The sequence below is a fragment of the Salvelinus namaycush genome, chromosome 2 (genome assembly GCF_016432855.1).
Source record: "Salvelinus namaycush isolate Seneca chromosome 2, SaNama_1.0, whole genome shotgun sequence".
In the NCBI taxonomy this organism is placed as follows: domain Eukaryota; kingdom Metazoa; phylum Chordata; class Actinopteri; order Salmoniformes; family Salmonidae; genus Salvelinus; species Salvelinus namaycush.
In genome coordinates, this window is record NC_052308.1 from 1788851 (window position 1) to 1813648 (window position 24798).

Here is a 24798-nt window from a genome sequence, read left to right on the forward strand (position 1 = left end):
TTTTATAGCTTATCAAATAGAACCTGCTGAGTCATCCCGATAGAGTAGACTGCGAAGTCGGAGTGGAATCCTCAATGCTACAGAGGATTTAATGGAGGCTGTTCAAACATGGGCCTCTATTGCGTCCCAGTTCTGCCCCAGTTTACACTTCCACACTCCTCCCTATGGATCAAAACAAAAAATTGGTCTGGTTGATGGTGGTTCCCCCATCTTTCTTACACCAGTCCTTTCCTTTTCAATACATGAAGGGAAATGAACAAGTGCACATTTAGGGAAGGGTGGAGAATCGGGACGCATCCTTAGTTGACAGGAAACTAACTAGTTGCCAGGTAACTAGTTAGGAACAAACTCATCTGTTGCTGTTGAGTTGGATAGTTTCCATAGAGATGGATAGATAGGTCATTGGTGAGTGGTGGTGATGTCATAGAACTAGAATCCCTTTAGATTCTGTTTCTATGGGTGATACGTCCCTTTGATCTGAGCCTCATGCTCTGACTGACATCTGCATTTGGACAGGAAATACAATCCGACCCATACATACTATATTACAAGCATGCTCTAGTGATCTATCTGTACACTTCTAGATGCACATGGTCTGTGATCGAGGCTTCGTCCCTAATGGCACCCTATTCCTTAAGAAGTGCGCTACTTTTGACCCAGAGCTGTGGGGAAAAGTAGTGCACTATATAGGGATAAGGATGCCATTTGAGATTTGACCTGAGGTTTTGTTCTCAAAGGTATCCTAGTAGGTGGTATTGCATTTTAATACAGTATAAACACTGCAATACCAAAGAAATACAATAGTTGATCTACAAAAACATGTCAAGACAGACCCTGAAAGAAAGGGGCTGGGCTATAGGTTAGTTTTGCTCCATGCTGCAGCCAGGGGAATGATTCTGAGTTTGTGGACATATTGCTTGTTCTTTAGCTATTATTGTTCTGTTCTCCAGCCTGTGTCTTAATGCCAAAGAAATAGAAGTACTAGATTCGATTCTATTTCTATGCTTACTAATGCCCTGTCATTATGAACAGCATCCGGTACCAGTCCAATATAATTTCTATGTTATAGAATATCTATGTTCAGATTCAGTAGGCAGCTGTTGAACGTTTCAGATAGAAATGTCATGAATAGAGCTGACATGATTTCTTTGTTGTCAGAGAGGCATGCTTGTTCTATATAACATATTTCTATCTGAGCATTCCACAACATTGTGCCCTGCTTAACGCAACCCAGTTCTGCAACGGAAACCGTTTACCGTTTACTCTAGGAGCCAAACGGAAGCAAACGGAATGAAACGGGGAGGGAGGGACCTACCTGAATTTGCCCAATAGAAAGTCTTGTTTTCGTTGCACAACGGTTTCCGTTATGAATACACCCCTGTTCTGTCTGGTACAATACAATACCGCCCTCTAGTGTAACACATCAGTCAGCACCATTACATGATACAGTGGTAACATTTTAACTCATACAAATGATATTTCTTCCTTGTATAGTGTGTCAAGAGGTCAGATATTTACATACAGTTAATGTTAACATAAATAAAATACAAAATTGTATACAAAATTAGAACAACAAAATCCCTGATGCAAAACAATAAATACATGAAATTGTAAACAACTTAAAAAATTATGTAGACATTGATTTTCTCTTATACTCAATAAATAAATGAAATGACACTCAGTGCATAATGCTGGTGAGGAAACACAGGAATTTGAACATAAATAATCACTACAAATGAAGTAAACATTAAGTGCAAAAAAAAAAAAAACATTAGGTGCCTCACCGATGATGTGGACATTGACAATTGGAAGGTGTAATGACACTAATATCGTGAAATCTGAATGGGAGACATTACATAGGTAGATGTTGAAATATGACACTTTTTTAAAATATTTTTTTTACAAAATCAATAAGTAAGAAACCACAGGGTGGATAGTGAAGGAATCAGTACAACATGTAGACATTATATCAACAGTCTGGTGGTGCAGAGGTCACTGTAGGTGAGGTGAGTTGAAGTGTTTTTGCAAGACTGGGTTTGGGGAGTGTTAGCATGGTCCAAAGACCAGTTTGTGTGTTATAATGGAGTTGGCAAGGAAGCAGAAACAGATCTGGAATTAAGCTAGTCGAGTAGGGCTGGTGAGTGGGACTGGGGAGTAGGGCTGGGGAGTAGGGCTGGTGGGTAGGGCTGGTGAGTAGGGCTGGTGAGTGGGACTGGGGAGTAGGGCTGGTGAGTAGGGCTGGTGAGTAGGGCTGGGAAGTAGGGCTGGTGGGTAGGGCTGGTGAGTGGGACTGGGGAGTAGGGCTGGTGAGTGGGACTGGGGAGTAGGGCTGGGGAGTAGGGCTGGTGGGTAGGGCTGGTGAGTGGGACTGGGGAGTAGGGCTGGTGAGTAGGGCTGGGGGGTAGGGCTGGTGAGTAGGGCTGGGAAGTAGGGCTGGTGGGTAGGGCTGGTGAGTGGGACTGGGGAGTAGAGCTGGTGAGTGGGACTGGGGAGTAGGGCTGGTGAGTAGGGCTGGTGAGTAGGGCTGGTGAGTAGGGCTGGTGAGTAGGGCTGGGGAGTAGGGCTGGTGAGTAGGACTGGGGAGTAGGGCTGGTGAGTAGGATTGGGGAGTAGGGCTGGGGAGTAGGACTGGGGGAGTAGGGCTGGTGAGTAGGACTGGGGAGTAGGACTGGGGAGTAGGGCTGGTGAGTAGGGCTGGGGAGTAGGGCTGGGGAGTAGGGCTGGGGAGTAGGGCTGGGGAGTAGGGCTGGGGAGTAGGGCTGGTGAGTAGGGCTGGGGAGTAGGGCTGGTGAGTAGGGCTGGGGAGTAGGGCTGGGGAGTAGGGCTGGTGAGTGGGACTGGGGAGTAGGGCTGGGGAGTAGGGCTGGGGAGTAGGGCTGGTGAGTAGGGCTGGGGAGTAGGGCTGGTGAGTAGGGCTGGTGAGTGGGACTGGGGAGTAGGGCTGGGGAGTGGGACTGGGGAGTAGGGCTGGTGAGTAGGGCTGGGGAGTAGGGCTGGGGAGTAGGGCTGGGGAATAGGACTGGGGAGTGGGACTGGGGAGTAGGACTGGGGAGTAGGGCTGGTGAGTAGGGCTGGTGAGTGGGACTGGGGAGTAGGGCTGGGGAGTAGGGCTGGGGAGTAGGGCTGGTGAGTGGGACTGGGGAGTAGGCTGGTGAGTAGGGCTGGTGGGTAGGATTGGGGAGTAGGGCTGGGGAGTAGGACTGGGGAGTAGGACTGGTGAGTAGGGCTGGGGAGTGGGACTGGGGGAGTAGGACTGGAGAGTAGGGCTGGGGAGTGGGGCTGGGGGAGTAGGACTGAGGGAGTAGGACTGGGGGAGTAGGGCTGGGGGAGTAGGACTGAGGGAGTAGGACTGGGGGAGTAGGGCTGGGGGAGTAGGACTGGGGGAGTAGGACTGAGGGAGTAGGACTGGGGGAGTAGGACTGGGGAGTGGGACTGGGGGAGTAGGACTGGGGAGTGGGACTGGGGGAGTAGGACTGGGGAGTGGGGCTGGGGGAGTAGGACTGGGGAGTGGGGCTGGGGGAGTAGGGCTGGGGGAGTAGGACTGGGGGAGTAGGACTGGGGAGTGGGACTGGGGAGTTGGGCTGGGGGAGTAGGACTGGGGAGTAGGACTGGGGGAGTAGGACTGGGGGAGTAGGACTGAGGGAGTAGGACTGGGGGAGTAGGGCTGGGGGAGTAGGACTGAGGGAGTAGGACTGGGGGAGTAGGGCTGGGGGAGTAGGACTGGGGGAGTAGGACTGGGGGAGTAGGACTGAGGGAGTAGGACTGGGGGAGTAGGGCTGGGGGAGTAGGACTGGGGGAGTAGGACTGTGGAGTGGGATTGGGGAGTGGGACTGGGGGAGTAGGACTGGGGGAGTAGGACTAGGGAGTGGGGCTAAGATCTGCGTCTGGTCTCCTCACCAGTTGGTGCTGGGGGGCCTATGGTGCTGGGGCTCTGTGCAGCCTGAGTGGTCCAGCTCTGCACTGTCACAGTCAGAGTCATCATACAGGCCCTGGGTTAGAGGAATAGAGGGAGAGGTCGAGTTAGACAATGGCAATGGGCTATCTATCTCACCTTCATATTAGCCTGGATACCAGTCTGCTTGTGCTATCATTCCACTCTGGAACGATAGCACAAACAGACCGGTACCCAGGCTACCTGAGCATTACCTGGTTTGTAAATATTCTGTCCCCCTAAAACTGGGCCCTAGTGATCAGGGAAAACGAAGATCCCTACACTAGAGAAAAATCCAAATGGAACCATATGTTCTGTAATAGGGATGTTGGCCCTATAACGATGAGAGAATGTATTATATTGGAATTCCTGCTCTCCTCATTTCTCTGTCGTGTATGGCTAAACATAACAGTTCCCATGGTAACCCCACCTCACAGTTCTAGTTGTCATAGTAACCCTACCTCGTAGTTTCAGTTCCAGTCGTATAGTTGTCATAGTAACCCGAGCCCTACCTACCTCGTAGTTCTGCCCCGTGTTGAGCTGGGTCTTGACCTGGCGTATGGCGGCCTCCTTCTCTGATAAACCGTCGGCCGGGTCGAGGGCGGGGTCGGCAGGGATCTCCGACCCCTGGGACAGAAGGTCGTCGCTCTTGTCGTCCAGCCGCTCGTCTGTGTTGGTACTGACCACGTCCGGCGTGCCGCTGTGGGAGTGGTCACTGGTGTTGCCCTCCTCTCCGTCCGACACGGACACGGCAGACAGGTTCTCAGAGCTGAAGGTGGACAGGGACTGGCACTTGGTGATGCTTACCGGTCGACTGCATGAGGAAGACAACAGGAGCAGGACATAGATTAAATCCTTGGGCTCTCATAGACACAAGCTCAATTTTGATATACCAAGAGGTTATTTCTGCTGGACTATGTACTACTATCGAATCATGACTATATACTGTATAATGTATAAGATGTATATTCTTACCGTCTCCGTGGTAACTCCACCTCACTGTCCACCTCTCCCTCCTCTTCCTCTGAGGACACACCACGTCTCTGCAGAAGTAAAGGGAAGATATGTAAGTGAAAAGGAAAGATAAGAGGAATCACAACTACAGTAGTATATCTGGTCAGGAGAATATCTTGTTTCTAGGTTAGTTAGTATAACTGGCCAGGAGAATCTCTTGGTTCTAGGTTAGTTAGTATAACTGGTCAGGAGAATCTCTTGTTTCTAGGTTAGTTAGTATAACTGGCCAGGAGAATCTCTTGGTTCTAGGTTAGTTAGTATAACTGGTCAGGAGAATCTCTTGTTTCTAGGTTAGTTAGTATAACTGGTCAGGAGAATCTCTTGGTTCTAGGTTAGTTAGTATAACTGGTCAGGATAATCTCTTGTTTCTAGGTTAGTTAGTATATCTGGTCAGGAGAATCTGTTGTTTCTAGGTTAGTTAGTATAACTGGTCAGGAGAATCTCTTGGTTCTAGGTTAGTTAGTATAACTGGTCAGGATAATCTCTTGTTTCTAGGTTAGTTAGTATATCTGGTCAGGAGAATCTGTTGTTTCTAGGTTAGTTAGTATAACTGGTCAGGAGAATCTCTTGTTTCTAGGTTAGTTAGTATAACTGGTCAGGAGAATCTCCTGGTTCTAGGTTAGTTAGTATAACTGGTCAGGAGAATCTCTTGTTTCTAGGTTAGTTAGTATAACTGGTCAGGAGAATCTCCTGGTTCTAGGTTAGTTAGTATATCTGGTCAGGAGAATCTCCTGGTTCTAGGTTAGTTAGTATAACTGGTCAGGAGAATCTCCTGGTTCTAGGTTAGTTAGTATAACTGGTCAGGAGAATCTCCTGGTTCTAGGTTAGTTAGTATAACTGGTCAGGAGAATCTCTTGTTTCTAGGTTAGTTAGTATAACTGGTCAGGAGAATCTCTTGTTTCTAGGTTAGTTAGTATAACTGGTCAGGAGAATCTCTTGTTTCTAGGTTAGTTAGTATAACTGGTCAGGAGAATCTCTTGTTTCTAGGTTAGTTAGTATAACTGGTCAGGAGAATCTCTTGTTTCTAGGTTAGTTAGTATAACTGGTCAGGAGAATCTCTTGTTTCTAGGTTAGTTAGTATAACTGGTCAGGAGAATCTCTTGTTTCTAGGTTAGTTAGTATAACTGGTCAGGAGAATCTCCTGGTTCTAGGTTAGTTAGTATAACCGGTCAGGATAATCTCTTGTTTCTAGGTTAGTTAGTATAACTGGTCAGGAGAATCTCTTGTTTCTAGGTTAGTTAGTATAACTGGTCAGGAGAATCTCCTGGTTCTAGGTTAGTTAGTATAACTGGTCAGGAGAATCTCCTGGTTCTAGGTTAGTTAGTATAACTGGGCAGGAGAATCTCCTGGTTCTAGGTTAGTTAGTATATCTGGTCAGGAGAATCTCTTGTTTCTAGGTTAGTTAGTATAACTGGTCAGGATAATCTCTTGTTTCTAGGTTAGTTAGTATAACTGGTCAGGAGAATCTCTTGTTTCTAGGTTAGTTAGTATAACTGGTCAGGAGAATCTCCTGTTTCTAGGTTAGTTAGTATAACTGGTCAGGATAATCTCTTGTTTCTAGGTTAGTTAGTATAACTGGTCAGGATAATCTCTTGTTTCTAGGTTAGTTAGTATAACTGGTCAGGAGAATCTCTTGTTTCTAGGTTAGTTAGTATAACTGGTCAGGAGAATCTCCTGTTTCTAGGTTAGTTAGTATAACTGGTCAGGATAATCTCTTGTTTCTAGGTTAGTTAGTATAACTGGTCAGGAGAATCTCTTGTTTCTAGGTTAGTTAGTATAACTGGTCAGGATAATCTCCTGGTTCGTGGTTAGTTAGTATAACTGGTCAGGAGAATCTCCTGGTTCTAGGTTAGTTAGTATAACTGGTCAGGAGAATCTCTTGTTTCTAGGTTAGTTAGTATAACTGGTCAGGAGAATCTCCTGGTTCTAGGTTAGTTAGTATAACTGGTCAGGATAATCTCTTGTTTCTAGGTTAGTTAGTATAACTGGTCAGGAGAATATCCTGGTTCTAGGTTAGTTAGTATATCTGGTCAGGAGAATCTCTTGTTTCTAGGTTAGTTAGTATAACTGGTCAGGAGAATCTCCTGGTTCTAGGTTAGTTAGTATAACTGGTCAGGAGAATCTCTTGGTTCTAGGTTAGTTAGTATTTTATAGCCACCAGATACCATCCATCGTGCCGTACTACTGATGACTACCTGTTTGCGTGTGACTTGTTTCCGGTAGAGCAGTGCTGCGGGTGTGAGGTGTTGGCTCCTGGGTGACCTGATGATCCCTGTGCCCTCCTCCTTGTCCTCCCCGTCCTGAAGTAACCTTCCTGGGCCTCCCAGCACCGACCCCCTCCCTGCTGCTGCCCCCCTCCCACAGGGGGAGTCTGGGCTGCTGGAGAACGGTATGGAGGCCGCGTCCTCGCTGGGGGTGTTGCTACGCGGTGGGGTCTCTGTCTGGTCGTCTGTCCCCACCCCTCCATCCTCCGTCCCTCCTCCACCACCTCCTCCTCCACCTGTAAGTCATTCATACCAACCAGCATCAGTTTCCTACTTTCCTAAATACAGAAGACTATAAACTATAACTGACTATATTTACACTATATTTATTTGCACTATATTTATTTACACTAAATTTATTTACACTACATTTATTTACACTACATTTATTTACCCTATTTATTTACACAAAATGTATTTACACTATATTTATATCCACTATATTTATTTGCACTATATTTATTTACGTATGTTTGGCTCACCATGTCTTGTTATGTATGTCCTGTGACTATCTATAGTGATGTGTGTCCTGTGACTATCTACAGTGATGTGTGTCCTGTGACTATCTACAGTGATGTGTGTCCTGTGACTATCTACAGTGATGTGTGTCCTGTGACTATCTATAGTGATGTGTGTCCTGTGACTATCTACAGTGATGTGTGTCCTGTGACTATCTACAGTGATGTGTGTCCTGTGACTATCTACAGTGATGTGTGTCCTGTGACTATCTACAGTGATGTGTGTCCTGTGACTATCTATAGTGATGTGTGTCCTGTGACTATCTACAGTGATGTGTGTCCTGTGACTATCTATAGTGATGTGTGTCCTGTGACTATCTACAGTGATGTGTGTCCTGTGACTATCTATAGTGATGTGTGTCCTGTGACTATCTACAGTGATGTGTGTCCTGTGACTATATACAGTGATGTGTGTCCTGTGACTATCTATAGTGATGTGTGTCCTGTGACTATCTACAGTGATGTGTGTCCTGTGACTATCTATAGTGATGTGTGTCCTGTGACTATCTATAGTGATGTGTGTCCTGTGACTATCTACAGTGATGTGTGTCCTGTGACTATCTATAGTGATGTGTGTCCTGTGACTATCTACAGTGATGTGTGTCCTGTGACTATCTATAGTGATGTGTGTCCTGTGACTATCTACAGTGATGTGTGTCCTGTGACTATCTACAGTGATGTGTGTCCTGTGACTATCTACAGTGATGTGTGTCCTGTGACTATCTACAGTGATGTGTGTCCGGTGACTATCTATAGTGATGTGTGTCCTGTGACTATCTACAGTGATGTGTGTCCTGTGACTATCTACAGTGATGTGTGTCCTGTGACTATCTATAGTGATGTGTGTCCTGTGACTATCTACAGTGATGTGTGTCCTGTGACTATCTATAGTGATGTGTGTCCTGTGACTATCTACAGTGATGTGTGTCCTGTGACTATCTACAGTGATGTGTGTCCTGTGACTATCTACAGTGATGTGTGTCCTGTGACTATCTACAGTGATGTGTGTCCGGTGACTATCTATAGTGATGTGTGTCCTGTGACTATCTACAGTGATGTGTGTCCTGTGACTATCTACAGTGATGTGTGTCCTGTGACTATCTATAGTGATGTGTGTCCTGTGACTATCTATAGTGATGTGTGTCCTGTGACTATCTACAGTGATGTGTGTCCTGTGACTATCTATAGTGATGTGTGTCCTGTGACTATCTATAGTGATGTGTGTCCTGTGACTATCTACAGTGATGTGTGTCCTGTGACTATCTACAGTGATGTGTGTCCTGTGACTATCTATAGTGATGTGTGTCCTGTGACTATATAGTGATGTATGCAGTACATTATGGGCTGGTTTCCCCGACACAGAGAAATATCCTAAAATGTAGTCTTTATCTTTGTACGGGAAAACAGCCTTAAATGTATGTCAGGTATCCCTGTATACAGTGCATTCGGAAAGTATTCAGACCCCTTCACTTTTTCCACATTTTGTTACGTTACGTTATTCAGACCCTTTACTCAGTACTTTGTTGAAGCACCTTTGGCAGCGATTACAGCATCGAGTCCTCTTGGGTATCAAGCTACAAGCTTGGCACAACTGTATTTGGAGAGTTTCTTCCATTCTTCTCTGCAGATCCTCTCAAGCTCTGTCAGGTTGGATGGGGAGCGTCGCTGCACAACTATTTTCAGGTCTCTCCAGTGATGTTAAATTGGGTTCAAGTCCGGGCTCTGGCTGGGCAACTCAAGGACATTCAGAGATTTGTCCCAAAGCCACACCTGCGTTGTCTTGGCTGTGTGATTAGGGTCGTTGTCCTGTTGGAAGTTGAACATTCGCCTCAGTCTGAGATCCTGAGCGCTCTGGAGCAGGTTTACATCAAGGATCTCTCTGTACTTTGCTCTGTTCATCTTTCCCTCGATCCTGACTAGTCTCCCAGTCCCTGCTGCTGAAAAACATCCCCACAGCATGATGCTGCCACCACCATGCTTCACCGTAGGGATGGTGCCAGGTTTCCTCCAGACGTGACGCTTGGCATTCAGGCCAAAGAGTTCAATCTTGGTTTCATCAGACCAGAGAATCTTGAATCTTGCTTCTCATGGTCTGAGTGTCCTTTATGTCCAAGCAGGCTGTCCTTCTGGAAGGTTCTCCAATGTCCACAGATGAACTCTGGAGCTCTGTCTGAGTGACCATCGGGTTCTTGGTCACCTCCCTAACCAAGGCCCTTCTCCCCCGATTGCTCAGTTTGGCCGGGCAGCCAGCTCTAGGAAGAGTCTTGGTGGTTCCAAACTTCTTCCATTTAAGAATGATGGAGGCCCCTGTGTTCTTAGGGACCTTCAAGGCGGCATACATGTTTTGGTACCCTTCCCCAGATCTGTGCCTCGACACAATCCTGTCTCGGAGCTCTACAGACAATTCATTCGACCTCATGGCTTGGTTTTTGCTCCAACATGCACTGTCAACTGTGGGACCTTATATAGACAGGTTAGTGCCTTTACAAATAATGTCCAATCAATTGAATTTACCAAAGATGGACTCCAATCAAGTTGTAGAAACATCTCAAGGATGATCAATGGAAACAGGATGCACCTGAGCTCAATTTCGAGCCTCATAGCAAATGGTCTGAATACTTATGGAAATAAGGTATCTGATTTTTATTTTTAATACATTTTCAAAACTTTCTAAAAACCTGTTTTATCTTTGAGACTATGGGGTATTGTGATGTCATTATGGGGAATTGTGATGTCATTATGGGGTATTGTGTGTAGATTGATGAGGAAATATTTTAATTGAATCCTTTTTAGAATAAGGCTGTAACGTAACAACATTTGGAAAAAGTGAAGGGGTCTGAATACTTTCAGAATGCACTGTATACAAATGTTCCTATCGGACAATATTAATCCTATAAATTCACCTCCTCCCAGGCCTGCGGAGGCGCTCTGGCTACCCCCTCTCTCCAGACCAGGTCTCTCCAGTCCCCTACGGCGGCCCTCAGCCTCCATGGTGGTAGAGATGAGGTCTGGGCTGGATGAAGACATCTTCTTCAGCAGCAGATCATGCTGGAGACCTCTCAGAGCTGCGCTGGGGTCCAGATGCTGCTTGCTGCTGGGGGAAGAATACATCTTTATTGTGGGCCCTGAAGGGCGATTTGGTTGCAGCAAAATTACACTCTGGCTCTATCTCAATTTGTCGTTTTGCGATTCCTCGCATTCTTCTCAATTGTATTGGAGAAGATAGTTGAATAGAAGGGCCCTCCTCTTCGACCTTCGACCTCTAATGGGTTTTGAGAAGAAGGCAAGCACAGAGGATGTTAGGAATCCAGGAAAGATTCCTTGAGATAGCGACAGACTGGACACAATGATAAATAAAACATTTATATAAATGTCTTATATTAAACAAATTCATCCAACCACACATCCAGTATGGAGAGTTGTCAACATAAATACCTGGGTGTGGAGGTGGTGTTGGAGGTGGTCAGAGACGTAGTATTAGCCAGACCCAGTGTGGACGATAACGCAGCCTTCAGCCCAGCTAGGTCTCCGCTGCTGCCCTTCCCTGTCTTCCTGTAGCGGGGCTTGGCCCGACGTGACCTCCCCGGGGACGTGGATCCCTTCTGGGGGCAGGAGGGGATGGTCACCTGGGTCATGGAGGAGTCCAGCTTGGGAAGGATCACCTCTGACTTCAACAGGTCTGGTCTACTGGAACAACACAGTGGATTCACAGTGAGTAAAGTCTTAGTTTCTCTACACTGAGCATGGCTCAATAAAGTCAGTCAAGTTGTCCGCCTTACTAGCTCTGGCTTTGCTGATAGCTATTTTATTGAGGAAAAATGTACTTACTATGACTAGGTTATGTGGTTGTCCCACCTACACTACCATTCAAAAGTTTGGGGTCACTTAGAGATGTCCTTGTTTTTGAAAGAAAAGCAACATTTTTTGTCCATTAAAATAACATCATATTTATCAGAAATACAGTGTTGACATTTTTAATGTTGTAAATGACTATTGTAGCTGGAAACGGCAGATTTTTTTTATGGAATATCTACATAGGCGTACAGAGGCCCATTATCAGCAACCATCACTCCTGTGTTCCAATGGTACGTTGTGTTAGCTAATCCAAGTTTATCAATTTAAAAGGCTAATTGATCATTTGCAATTATGTTAGCACAGCTGAAAACTGTTGTCCTGATTAAAGAAGCAATAAAACTGGCCTTGATAAACTTGGATTAGCTAACATAACGTACCATTGGAACACAGGAGTGATGGTTGCTGATAATGGGCCTCTGTACGCCTATGTAGATAGTCCATAAAAAGTCTGCCGTTTCCAGCTACAAAAGTAATTTACAACATAAAAAATGTCTACACTGTATTTCTGATAAATGTGATGTTATTTTAATGGACAAAAAAATGTGCTTTTCTTTTAAAAACAAGGACATTTCTAAGTGACCCCAAACCTTTAAACGGTAGTGTAAAAAGGTTCCAAAAGAGTTCTTCGGTTGTCCCCCTTTTTGGTTCCAGGTAAAAAGCCTTTTTTCCCCAGGTAGAACCCTTTTTGGTTCCACATAGAACCTTCTATGGAAAGGATTCTACATGGAACTCAAAAAGCTTCTGCCTGGAGCCAAAAAGGGTTCTTCGAAAGGGTTTTCCTATGGCAACAGTCGAAGAACCCTTTTAGGTTATATATATATATATATATGCTAAACTCTTAAAAAAAAAAAGGTGCTATCTTCAGATGAATGCACTAACTGTAAGTTGCTCTGGATAAGATATCTGCTAAATGACTAAAATGTAGAGAAGAGAAATGAATGCAGCCGTTTCCTTTTCCCCTTGTATCCAAAGAAACTATCAACAGGAAGGACTCTGTACATGCCTATAACAAGTAATACTAGAATATAACTAAGCCATGTTCGTTTTACCGCAATGTATTTCGGTAATCAAAACTATACTGACATGGATTGAACAACAAATCGTGACAAATTAGTGAGAAGTGTGAACATTTTGTTGGTTTCTCCCTCCTCAGTCTCACCTCTTGCTGTGCGCGGGAAGTTTCTGAGGTACGTTGCGTTTCTTGATGAGCTTCTCCATGGAGTTGGATGAGCGTTCTTGTCTGGAGCCGTGGTGTTTGATGCATCCTGGGTACTTCTTATCCAGTGACTGCTCCCTCCTGGGAAACACACAACATCGTTTTGTTAGTTTGTTCGTTCATTTCTAAGCCACAAAAAAAAACATATTCTTGGTATTATATATTATAAACTGGGTGGTTCGAACCCTGAATGCTGATTGGCTGACAGCCATGCTATATCAGACCGTATATCACAGGTATGACAAAACATTTATTTTTACTGCTCTAATTACGTTGGTAACCAGTTTATAATAGTAATAAGGCACCTCAGGGGTTTGTGGTATATGGCCAATATAACACCTATTTAGTTAGCCATTTAGTTAGCTATTTAGTTTGCTATTTAGTTTGCTATTTTGTTAGCTATTTTGTTAGCTATTTAGTTAGCTATTTAGTTAGCTATTTAGCAGTCTTATGGCTTGGGGATAGAAGCTGTTCAGGAGCCTGTTGGTGTCAGACTTGATGCACCAGTACCCCTTGCCATGTCGAAGCAGAGAGAACCGTCTAACGCTTGGTTGTCTGGAGTCTTTAACGATTTTACAGGCCTGCCTTTCACACCGCCTGATATAGAGGTCCTGGATGGACGGCCCCAGTGATGTACTCAGCTGTCTGCATCACCCTCTGTAGCACCATGCAATCGAGGGCGGTGCTGTTGCCATACCAAACAGTGATGCAGCTAGTCAAGATACTCTCAATGGTGCAGCGGTATAACTTTTTGAGGATTTGAGGGCCAATGCCAAACCTTTCCATTTCCTGAGGGGGAAGAGGTGCTGGAGCGCCTTCTCCACGACTGTACGCGTGTGAGTGGACCATTTTAAGTCTTTTGTGATTTGGACAATGCTGTGCATTGATTACAGCTCAGTGTTCAACACCATTGTCCCCTCCAAGCTCGTCACCAAGCTTAAGACCCTGGGATTGAACACTTCCCTCTGCAACTGGATCCAGGACGACCTGACAGGCCGACCCCAGGTGGTGAGGGTAGGCAACACAACCACCACCATGCTGACCCTCACCACTGGGGCCCCCCAGGGGTGTGTGCTTAGTACTCTCCTGTACTTCCTGTTCACTCATGACTGCGTGGGACTCCGACACCATCATTAAGTTTGCTGATGACATGACGGTGGTAGGCCTGATCGCTGGTGACGATGAGACAGCCTATAGGGAGGAGGTCAGATAACTGGCAGTGTGGTGCCGGGACAACAACCTCTCCCTAAACGTCAGTAAGACCAAGGAGCTGATCGTGGACTACAGGAAACAGGGGGGGGGGGGGCACACCCCATCCACATCAACGGGGCTACAGTGGAGCGGGTCGAGAGCTTTAAGATGGATATTGTGTGTAAGGTGTGCAACAATAACTAGGATTATTACTTGAGTAGCTCCTTCTCCTTGAGTTCCAGCTGTAGCATAACAGCGTTGAGCTCCATGTAGAGGTTGTTGGCTCTCTCCAGCTTCCTCTCATAGTGCTCGCGTATATCCAGGGCATGTCTGGTAGAGAGGGAGAGAGAAAGCCACGGGACAAACAGGGTTAATACAAACACATGACAGTACAGCTAGCTATTGATTTACTGTCTGTCTGTACGGTATTTATGTATCTACTGTAGCATTCTTTCTGTATGTTCATTCGCTCCCTCACTAGCTCACTCATTCACTTAAATATGAATGAATTCATCCATCCATCCATCCATTCATCCATCCATTCATCCATTCATCCATCCATCCATCCATCCATCCATCCATCCATTCATCCATCCATCCATTCATCCATCCATCCATTCATCCATCCATCCATCCATCATCCATCCATCCATCCATCATCCATCCATTCATCCATCCATCCATCCATCCATCCATCCATCCATCCATTCATCCATCCATCCATCCATCATCCATCCATCCATCCATCCATCATCCATCCATCATCCATCATCCATCATCCATCATCCATCCATTCATCATCCATCCATCCATCCATCCATCATCCATCCATCATCCATCCATCCATCATCCATCCATCCATCCATCCATCCATCCATCCATCCATCCATCCATCATCCATCCATCCATCCATCCATCCATCCATCCATCATCCATCCATCCATCCATCCATCCATCCATCCATCCATCCATCCATCCATCCATCCATGACCCTCTTCCTGTACCTGAGCTCCTCTTTGCGTCGTATAATCATCTCCTCGTCCAGTCTGTGTATACACGTCCCCTCTGACTTGATCTTCTCAAAGTGTTGCTTCACCTCCTCACGCCACTCTGCCTGCAACACAGATACAGCAACAGACGCCGTGCCAGTTAAAACACAACAACACAGATCATAGTGTCCGTTTAAACACAGCAACACAGATCATAGTGTCCGTTTAAACACAGCAACACAGATCATAGTGTCAGTCATAACAATTAGACAGCAGCATAGACATACCATGTGTGTCAGTCAAAATGAATCCATGTCACAGAGCATCTCAGAACACTTTCTTAAAGAAAATACACCGTGGACATTTTCCTGTCTGTGTACCATTCTGAAAGAAAATACACCGTGGACATTTTCCTGCCTGTGTACCATTCTGACTTTGACAAGTGCCTCTTTAGCTGCTGTCTGTCTAGTCTTGTCCAAGGACATAAGGGTTTTTAAGAGAGTGTTTGTGTGTGGTCGTGTGCACGTCCATTCGTCCGTCACGGTCCATCTGTGTGTGTGTGGCTCTTGTTATTAAGCTAATGGAGTTTGAGAGCACTCTGCTCTGCCTGCAGCCACCCCTCTCATCCCTCATTCCTTTATGTCCTCCTTGCCCTGCCTCCCCCTCCCTGCCTCTCCTTCCCTCCTCCCTGCCTCTCCTTCCCTCCCTCCTCCCTGCCTCTCCTCCCCTCTTCCCTGCCTCTCCTTCCCTCCTCCCTGCCTCTCCTCCCCTCCTCCCTGCCTCTCCTTCCCTCCTCCCCTGCCTCTCCTTCCCTCCCCCTGCCTCTCCTCCCCTCCTCCCTGCCTCTCCTTCCCGCCCCTGCCTCTCCTCCCCTCCTCCCTCCTCTCCTTACCTGATCTCTCGTTCCCTCCTCCCTGTCCTCTCCTTCCTCAACCCCTTCTCCCTGCCTCTCCTCCACATTAAAGCAATCAATAGAATAGACTGTAGCAGCTAATACTTCTTGCTGCCATTACAAGAAAAATCCATTATGAGAGGAGAGGGGGAGAGGAGGAGAGGGGGAGGGTGGAGAAAGAAAGAGAGAAGAAAGGGAGGGGGCAGGATGGGTGAGTGAGAGGGCAGGAGTAAAAGACAAAGGGAAAGAGCGGAGAATAAGGAGAGAGGCGGAAAGCGAGGGGGAGGAAGAGGAGAGGGGAGAGAGAATAAAGAGGAAGTGAGAGAGAAGACAGCGAGGAGTAGGGAGGGAGAGAGAAGAGAGAGAGGAGAAGGGAGGGAGAGAGAAGAGAGAGAGAATAGGGAAGGAAGAGAGGGAGAGAGAGGAGTAGGGAAGGAGGAGAGGGAGAGAGAAGAGAGAGAGAATAGGGAAGGAAGAGAGGGAGAGAGAGGAGTAGGGAAGGAGGAGAGGGAGAGAGAGGAGTAGGGAAGGAAGAGAGGGAGAGAGGAGAAGGGAAGGAGGAGAGGGAGAGAGAGAAGAGGGAGGGAAGGTAGGGAAGGAGGAGAGGGAGAGAGAAAGAGGTAGGGAGAGGAGGAGAGGGAGGAGAGGAAGAGTAGGGAAAGGAGGAGAGGGAGAGAGAAGAGTAGGGAAGGAAAGGGAGAGAGGGGGAGAGAGAGAGAGTAGGGAAGGAGGAGAGGGAGAGGATGAGGAGTAGGGAAGGAGGAGAGGGAGAGAGAAGAGTATGGGAAGGAGGAGAGAGGGAGAGAGAAGGAGGTAGGGAAGAGGAGAGGGAGAGAGAAGAGGTAGGAAGGAGGAGAGGGGAGAGAGAAAGTAGAGGAAGGAGGAGAGTGGAGAGAGAAGAGTAGGGAAGGAGGATAGGGAAAATTATAATTAAACTTATATGTTTATTAAAGAAGTAGATATAATAATGGTTTTTGTTTTGAAGAAATTATATTGAGTAAAATAAATATAACTAGTTTAATTTAGAAAGTAAATATAATGAAGAGAAAAGAAGGAGGTAAATAAAAGAAGAATTATAGAAGAGAAGAATATTATAATAGACAGGCATGCGTAAATGAAAATCCGAGTAATAAGTAAGATAGCTATATTGAGAGTCGCTAAAAGCACATTCAGAGGGTATTAAAGAATGTACTAATGTGTACTATATTAGTTTATAGAATACGGATTGTGTTAGATGTAGGATATCAAGAAAATTGGTTTTTTATACACTTTTATATATTAAGAGAGGTATTGTAGTTAGGGAAGGAGGAGAGGTGGAGGAGAGAGGAGTAGGGAAGGAGGAGAGGGAGAGAGAAGAGTAGGGAAGGAGGAGAGGGAGAGAGAAGAGTAGGGAAGGAGGAGAGGGAGAGAGAGGAGTAGGGAAGGAGGAGAGGGAGAGAGAAGAGTAGGGAAGGAGGAGAGGGAGAGAGAAGAGTAGGGAAGGAGGAGAGGGAGAGAGAGAAGAGAGGAGTAGGAAGGAGGAGAGGGAGAGGAAGAAGAGTAGGGAAGGAGGAGAGGGAGATGAGAAGGAGTAGGGAGAGAGGAGGAGAGAGAGGGGAGAGAGAGAGCAATAGAGGGAGGAAAGGGGAGAGAGAGGAGTAGGGAAGAAGGGAGGAAGAGAGGAGGAGAGAGAAGTAGGGAAGGAGGAGAGGGAGGAGAGAGAGTAGGGAAGGAGGAAGGAGAGAGAAGAGTATGGGAGAGGAGGAGAGGGAGAGAGAGGAGAGGGAGGAGGAGAGGGAGAGAGAGAGATCGAGGAGGGGGAGAGGGAGAGAGAAGAGTAGGGAAGGAGGAGAGGGAGAGAGAAGAGTAGGGAAGGAGGAGAGGGAGAGAGAGGAGTAGGGAAGAGGAGAGGGAAGACAGTTATGACGCTGGTATTTGCGTCACTAGATGCCATCAGGTTCAGAAGCAGCGGGACGCAGCCAGAAGGAAATGAATCAGAAAAACGAATATGTGTGTGTGTTTATTGGGGTCGTGCTTATGTGACTGCCTGTGTAATTGCATGCATGGGCACTTGTCCATCAGCTTGTAATTTTACAAGGCAACATATATCTTTCCTAGACAGACAGCAGGGAAATTAGTTTTGAGTGAGAGAGAGAAAGAGCTGCTAGTGGCTTAGTAGGAACAGTACTCTTCTGTATTCATATAGACTACATACTATACTAGTGGACTTGTCAACCAGGCTATGCATACTGGCATATATAAACAGCATAGTCATAACCAGGCATAGTCATAGCATAGTGCATAGTATAACCAGGCTAGTCATACAGCATAGTCATAAACCAGTGTAGTCTAACTAGGACATAGTCATATACGCAAGTCATGAACAGGGCATAGTCACTGACCAGGCATGTCATGACCAGGCATAGTCATAAACTGGCATAGTCATAAATCAGGCATAGTCATAAACCAGGCATAGTCATAACCAGCATAGTCATAAACGGCATAGTCATGAACCAGGCATAGTCATGAACCAGGCATAGTCATAACCAGGCATAGTCATAAACCAGGCATAGTCATAAACCAGGCATAGTCATAACCAGGGATAGTCATAGACCAGGCATAGTCATAACACATAGCTAAACCAGGCATAGTCAAAACAGGCATATCATAAACAGGCTAGTCACAAACCAGGCATAGTCATAAACCAGCAATAGTCATAAACCAGGCATAGTCAATAAAACCAGGCATAGTCATAAACCAGGCATAGTTCATGATAACCAGGCCATAGTCATAAACCAGTATTAAGTACATAACGAAGGCATAGTCTAACAGCATAGTCATAACAGGCATAGTCATAAACCAGGCATATAGGCATAACCAGAGTGATAGCAATAAAACCAGGCATAGTCTATAACCAGAGCATAGTCATAACCAGTATAGATAAACAGGCATAGTCATAAAACCAGGCATAGTCATGAAACCAAGTCATAGTCATAAACCAGTGTGACATAGTCATAAACCAGGCATAGTCATGAACCAGGCATAGTCAATAACCACGCAAGTAGCACTACATACCAGGCATAGTCACAAACCAGGCATAGTCATAAACCAGGCATCAGCATATAAACCAGGCATAGTCATAGAACCAGGCATAGTCAATAACCAGGCATAGTCATAAACCAGGCATAGTCATAAACAGGTGTATGACAAATCATAAAGGCATAGATGTCAACTAAACCAGGCATAGTCATAAACCAGGCATAGTCATAAACCAGGCATAGTCATAAACCAGGCATAGTCATGAACCAGGCATAGTCATAGACCAGGCATAGTCATAGACCAGGCATAGTCATGAACCAGGCATAGTCATAAACCAGGCATAGTCATGAACCAGGCATAGTCATAATAAACCAGGTATAGCATAACAGCATAGTCATATAACCAGGCATAGTCATAAACCAGGCATAGTCACTATGAAACAGGCATAGTCATAAAACCAGGGCATAGTCATAGACCAGGCATAGTCATAAACCAGGCATAGTCATAAACCAGGCATAGTCATGAACCAGGCATAGTCATAAACCAGGCATAGTCATGAACCAGGCATAGTCATAAACCAGGCATAGTCATGAACCAGGCATAGTCATAAACCAGGCATAGTCATAAACCAGGCATAGTCATAAACCAGGCATAGTCATGAACCAGGCATAGTCATAAACCAGGCATAGTCATGAACAGATAGTCAAACAGGATAAGTCATAAACCAGGCATAGTCATGAAACCAGGCATAGTCATGAACAGGCCATAGTCATGAAACCAGGCATGTCAAACAAGATAGTCATGAACCATGCATGAATAGTCATGTAACCAGGCATAGTCATAACCAGGCAAGTCATAAACCAGGCAATATAGTCATAAGGACCAGGCATAGTCATGAACCAGGCATAGTCATGAAACCAGGCATAGTCATAAAAACCAGGCATAGTCATGAACCAGCATAGTCTATGAACCAGGCATAGCATAAACCGGCATAGTCATGAACCAGGCATAGTCATGAACTGCATACAGGGATAGTCATGAACCAAGCATAGTCATAGAATCAGCCTAGTCAAACCAGCATAGTCATAAACCAGCATAGTCATGAACCAGGCATAGTCATGAACCAGGCATAGTCATGAACCAGGCATAGTCATAAACCAGGCATAGTCATGAACCAGGCATAGTCATAAACCAGGCATAGTCATAAACCAGGCATAGTCATAAACCAGGCATAGTCATAAACCAGGCATAGTCATGAACCAGGCATAGTCATAAACCAGGCATAGTCATAAACCAGGCATAGTCATAAACCAGGCATAGTCACAAACCAGGCATAGTCACAAACCAGGCATAGTCATAAACCAGGCATCACTCCACAGCATACTTCCATCACTCCACAGCATACTTCCATCACACCACAGCATACTTCCATCACTCCACAGCATACTTCCATCACACCACAGCATACTTCCATCACACCACAGCATACTTCCATCACTCCACAGCATACTTCCATCACTCCACAGCATACTTCCATTATTCCACAGCATACTTCCATTATTCCACAGCATACTTCCATCACTCCACAGCATACTTCTATCACCCCACAGCATACTTCCATCACACCACAGTATACTTCCATCACTCCACAGTATACTTCCATCACTCCACAGCATACTTCCATTATTCCACAGCATACTTCCATCACTCCACAGCATACTTCCATTATTCCACAGCATACTTCCATCACTCCACAGCATACTTCCATCACTCCACAGCATACTTCCATCACACCACAGCATACTTCCATTATTCCACAGCATACTTCCATTATTCCACAGCATACTTCCATCACTCCACAGCATACTTCCATCACACCACAGCATACTTCCATTATTCCACAGCATACTTCCATTATCACTCCACAGCATACTTCCATCACCACAAGCATACTTCTATCACACCCACAGCATACTTCATCACCCCACAGCATACTTCCATCATCCACAGCATATTCTCATTATTCCACAGAATACTTCCATCACTCCACAGCATACTTCCATTATTCCACAGCATACTTCCATCACTCCACAGCATACTTCCATTATTCCACAGAATGCTTCCATCACTCCACAGCATACTTCCATCACTCCACAGCATACTTCCATCACTCCACAGCATACTTCTATCACCCCACAGCATACTTCCATCACTCCACAGCATACTTCCATTATTCCACAGAATACTTCCATCACTCCACAGCATACTTCCATCACCCCACAGCATACTTCCATTATTCCACAGAATACTTCCATCACTCCACAGTATACTTCCATCACTCCACAGTATACTTCCATCAGACTGAAGTGTGACATTACCTGATTTGACTAATCTTATGCTTTACCTTTTATTGAGATAATAGCAAAAAGGTCAGATCCTAAAGATTCATCAAATTATTTTCCACATTTGTTTCTGATACCCCCAAGTGTCCTAAAACAAAGAATCAAATAGCTTAATGGTCCCTGTTAATAAACTCAGCAAAAAAAGAAACATCCCTTTTTCAGGACCCTGTCTTTCAAAGATAATTCGTAAAAATCCAAATAACTTCACAGATCTTCATTGTAAAGGGTTTAAACACCGTTTCCCATGCTTGTTCAATGAACCATAAACTGTTAATGAACATGCACCTGTGGAATGGTCATTAAGACACTAACAGCTTACAGACGGTAGGCAATTAAGGTCACAGTTATGAAAACTTAGGATACTAAAGAGGCCTTTCTACTGACTCTGAAAAATACCAAAAGAAAGATGCCCAGAGGTCCCTGTTCATCTGTGTGAACGTGCCTTAGGCATGCTGCAAGGAGGCATGAGGACTGCAGATGTGGCCAGGGCAATAAATTGCAATGTCTGTACTTTGAGACGCCTAAGACAGAGCTACAGGGAGACAGGACTGACAGCTGATCGTCCTCGCAGTGGCAGACCACGTGTAACAACACCTGCACAGGATCGGTACATCTGAACATCACACCTGCGGGACAGGTACAGGATGGCAACAACAACTGCCCAAGTTACACCAGGAACACACAATCCCTCCATCAGTGCTCAGACTGTCCGCAATAGGCTGAGAGAGGCTGGACTGAGGGCTTGTAGGCTTGTTGTAAGGCAGGTCCTCACCAGACATCACCGGCAACAACGTCACCTATGGGCACAAACCCACCGTTGCTGGACCAGACAGGACTGGCAAAAAGTGCTCTTCTCTGAGTCACAGTTTTGTCTCACCAGGGGGTGATGGTCGGATTCGCGTTTATCGTCGAAGGAATGAGCGTTACACCGAGGCCTGTACTCTGGAGCGGGATCGATTTGGAGGTGGAGGGTCCGTCATGGTCTGGGGCGGTGTGTCACAGCATCATCGGACTGAGCTTGTTGTCATTGCAGGCAATCTCAACGCTGTGCGTTACAGGGAAGACATCCTCCTCCCTCATGTGGTACCCTTCCTGCAGGCTCATCCTGACATGACCCTCCAGCATGACAATGCCACAGCCATACTGCTCGTTCTGTGCGTGATTTCCTGCAAGACAGGAATGTCAGTGTTCTGCCATGGCCAGCAAAGAGCCCGGATCTCAATCCCATTGAGCACGTCTGGGACCTGTTGGATCGAGTGAGGGTGAGGGCTAGGGCCATTCCCCCCAGAAATGTCCGGGAACTTGCAGGTGCCTTGGTGGAAGAATGGGTGTACAATCTCACAGCAAGAAACTGGCAAATCTGGTACAGTCCATGAGGAGGAGATGCATCTGCAGTACTTAATGCAGCTGTGGCCACACCAGATACTGACTGTTACTTTTGATTTTGACCCCCCCCTTTGTTCAGGGACACATTATTCCATTTCTGTTAGTCACATGTCTGTGGAACTTGTTCAGTTTATGTCTCAGTTGTTGAATCTTATTTACACGTTAAGTTTGCTGAAAATAAACGCAGTTGACAGTGAGAGGACGTTTCTTTTTATGCTGAGTTTAGTATATTAAATATCATGTATGAATCTGTTTAAATTCATGTTTTGAATCGATTTGACTTTGTGCCCCCCCCCCCCCCCAACCCATGTTCTCCGATGGGTATGGCGGCTCGCCCAGTGATTTTGTTTTACAAAAGTGGCTCTTGGAAATATTAGTGACTACCACTGTCATAAACCTTTATAACTCTAAAATGAACGCTTTCATTTCAAGATGGCTGTCCTGTAGTCATGTTGCCAGCGTGTCAATGTCCATTCTAGTACTCTGTTTACTTATGTGACAGTACCTGAGATTTGAAGTATGTCTCCTGTGGGGTAGACAGCAGGTCAGCGGAGGCGATGTCCAGGTGCAGTAGGATCTGTCTGAATGAAGGTCTGTTCCTGGGCTTACTGCTCCTGGAGGCAGATACATACATATCTTTAAATACAACTACAATGTACAACATCTACATCTTCTGATTACTTAAATCCTCTTCTATTTGATAAACATGTTCATGCCATGTCCTCCACCCCTTCTTTTGTGCCCTGTCCTCCACCCCTCCTTTTGTGCCCTGTCCTCCACCCTTTCTTTTATGCCCTGTCCTCCCACCCCTTCTTTTGTGCCCTGTCCTCCACCCTTTCTTTTGTGCCCTGTCCTCCCACCCCTTCTTTTGTGCCCTGTCCTCCACCCCTTCTTTTGCCTGTATGCCCCTGTCCCTGTCCCCCCCTTCTTTTGTGCCCTGTCCTCCACCCCTTCTTTTGTGCCCTGTCCTCCACCCTTTCTTTTGTGCCCTGTCCTCCACCCCTTCTTTTGTGCCCTGTCCTCCACCCCTTCTTTTGTGCCCTGTCCTCCCACCCCTTCTTTTATGCCCTGTCCTCCACCCCTCCTTTTATGCCCTGTCCTCCACCCCTTCTTTTATGCCCTGTCCTCCACCCTTTCTTTTATGCCCTGTCCTCCACCCTTTCTTTTATGCCCTGTCCTCCACCCCTCCTTTTATGCCCTGTCCTCCACCCCCTTTTTTATGCCCTGTCCTCCACCCCTTCTTTTATGCCCTGTCCTCCACCCCCTTTTTTATGCCCTGTCCTTCACCCCTTCTTTTATGCCCTGTCCTCCACCCCCTTTTTTATGCCCTGTCCTCCACCCTTTCTTTTATGCCCTGTCCTCCACCCCTTATTTTATGCCCTGTCCTCCACCCCTCCTTTTATGCCCTGTCCTCCACCCCCTTTTTTATGCCCTGTCCTCCCACCCCTTCTTTTATGCCCTGTCCTCCACCCCCTTTTTTATGCCCTGTCCTCCACCCTTTCTTTTATGCCCTGTCCTCCACCCCTTATTTTATGCCCTGTCCTCCACCCTCCCCTACACCCACCCTTCCTCCTTCCCATCCCTCTGTCTCACCAGCACTGTCTCAGCAGTATTTTGAAGCCGTCTGGGCAGCTCTCTGGGACAGGTAGGTTCAGGCTATTGTTTCCCACCCCCCAGATGATGGCTGAAGAGTCCACGTCTTTATACGGTACCTCTCCGGTCAACATCTCCCATAGCACCACACCAAACGACCTGCAGAGAGAGGGAGAGAGATCCCATGAGTCCATACTACTCTTTAAAAGGAACACTTCTGTACAGTAAAGACGGGTTTTCAGGAGCCATTGTGAAAAACAGCATCAACACATCAGCATCATTTGTGTGATAGCCTCTTCTATGTACCCTAATACCTTCGTGCTTACAATATTGTTTCCCATATTATACAAAAACAAGGCTGTGTAGGCTGCATGTTTGTGCGCTGTAAAAAGTGCCAGTCAGTCAGTGTGTGTTTATGTGTGTACTGGGCTCCCCTGGCTTTTAGCCCTAGCCTGCCCGGTGCCAGGGTGTGGCTCTTCCCCTGCCGTCGGGTAGAGGATGGGGGATAAGAGAGGTCCCGTCCCAGGAG

At 46.1% G+C, this 24798-nt stretch overlaps 1 protein-coding gene across 1 annotated transcript in view; it reads right to left on the bottom strand.

The window, feature by feature from the left end:
* Positions 1-2120: 2120 nt before the first annotated feature.
* Positions 2121-24798, bottom strand: part of LOC120020134 (mitogen-activated protein kinase kinase kinase 12-like) — a 38168-nt gene continuing 15490 nt past the window's right edge. Inside the window, exons 5-16 of the mRNA XM_038963607.1 lie at positions 24270-24428; positions 23182-23290; positions 14994-15103; positions 14203-14319; positions 12742-12879; positions 11163-11411; positions 10631-10821; positions 7141-7445; positions 4907-4974; positions 4448-4745; positions 3898-3989; positions 2121-3804 (exon numbers count right to left, since the gene is read on the bottom strand). Of these exons, the coding sequence (XP_038819535.1) occupies positions 2121-3804; positions 3898-3989; positions 4448-4745; positions 4907-4974; positions 7141-7445; positions 10631-10821; positions 11163-11411; positions 12742-12879; positions 14203-14319; positions 14994-15103; positions 23182-23290; positions 24270-24428 (3520 nt within the window). The remainder of the gene's footprint in view (positions 3805-3897; positions 3990-4447; positions 4746-4906; positions 4975-7140; positions 7446-10630; positions 10822-11162; positions 11412-12741; positions 12880-14202; positions 14320-14993; positions 15104-23181; positions 23291-24269; positions 24429-24798) is intronic.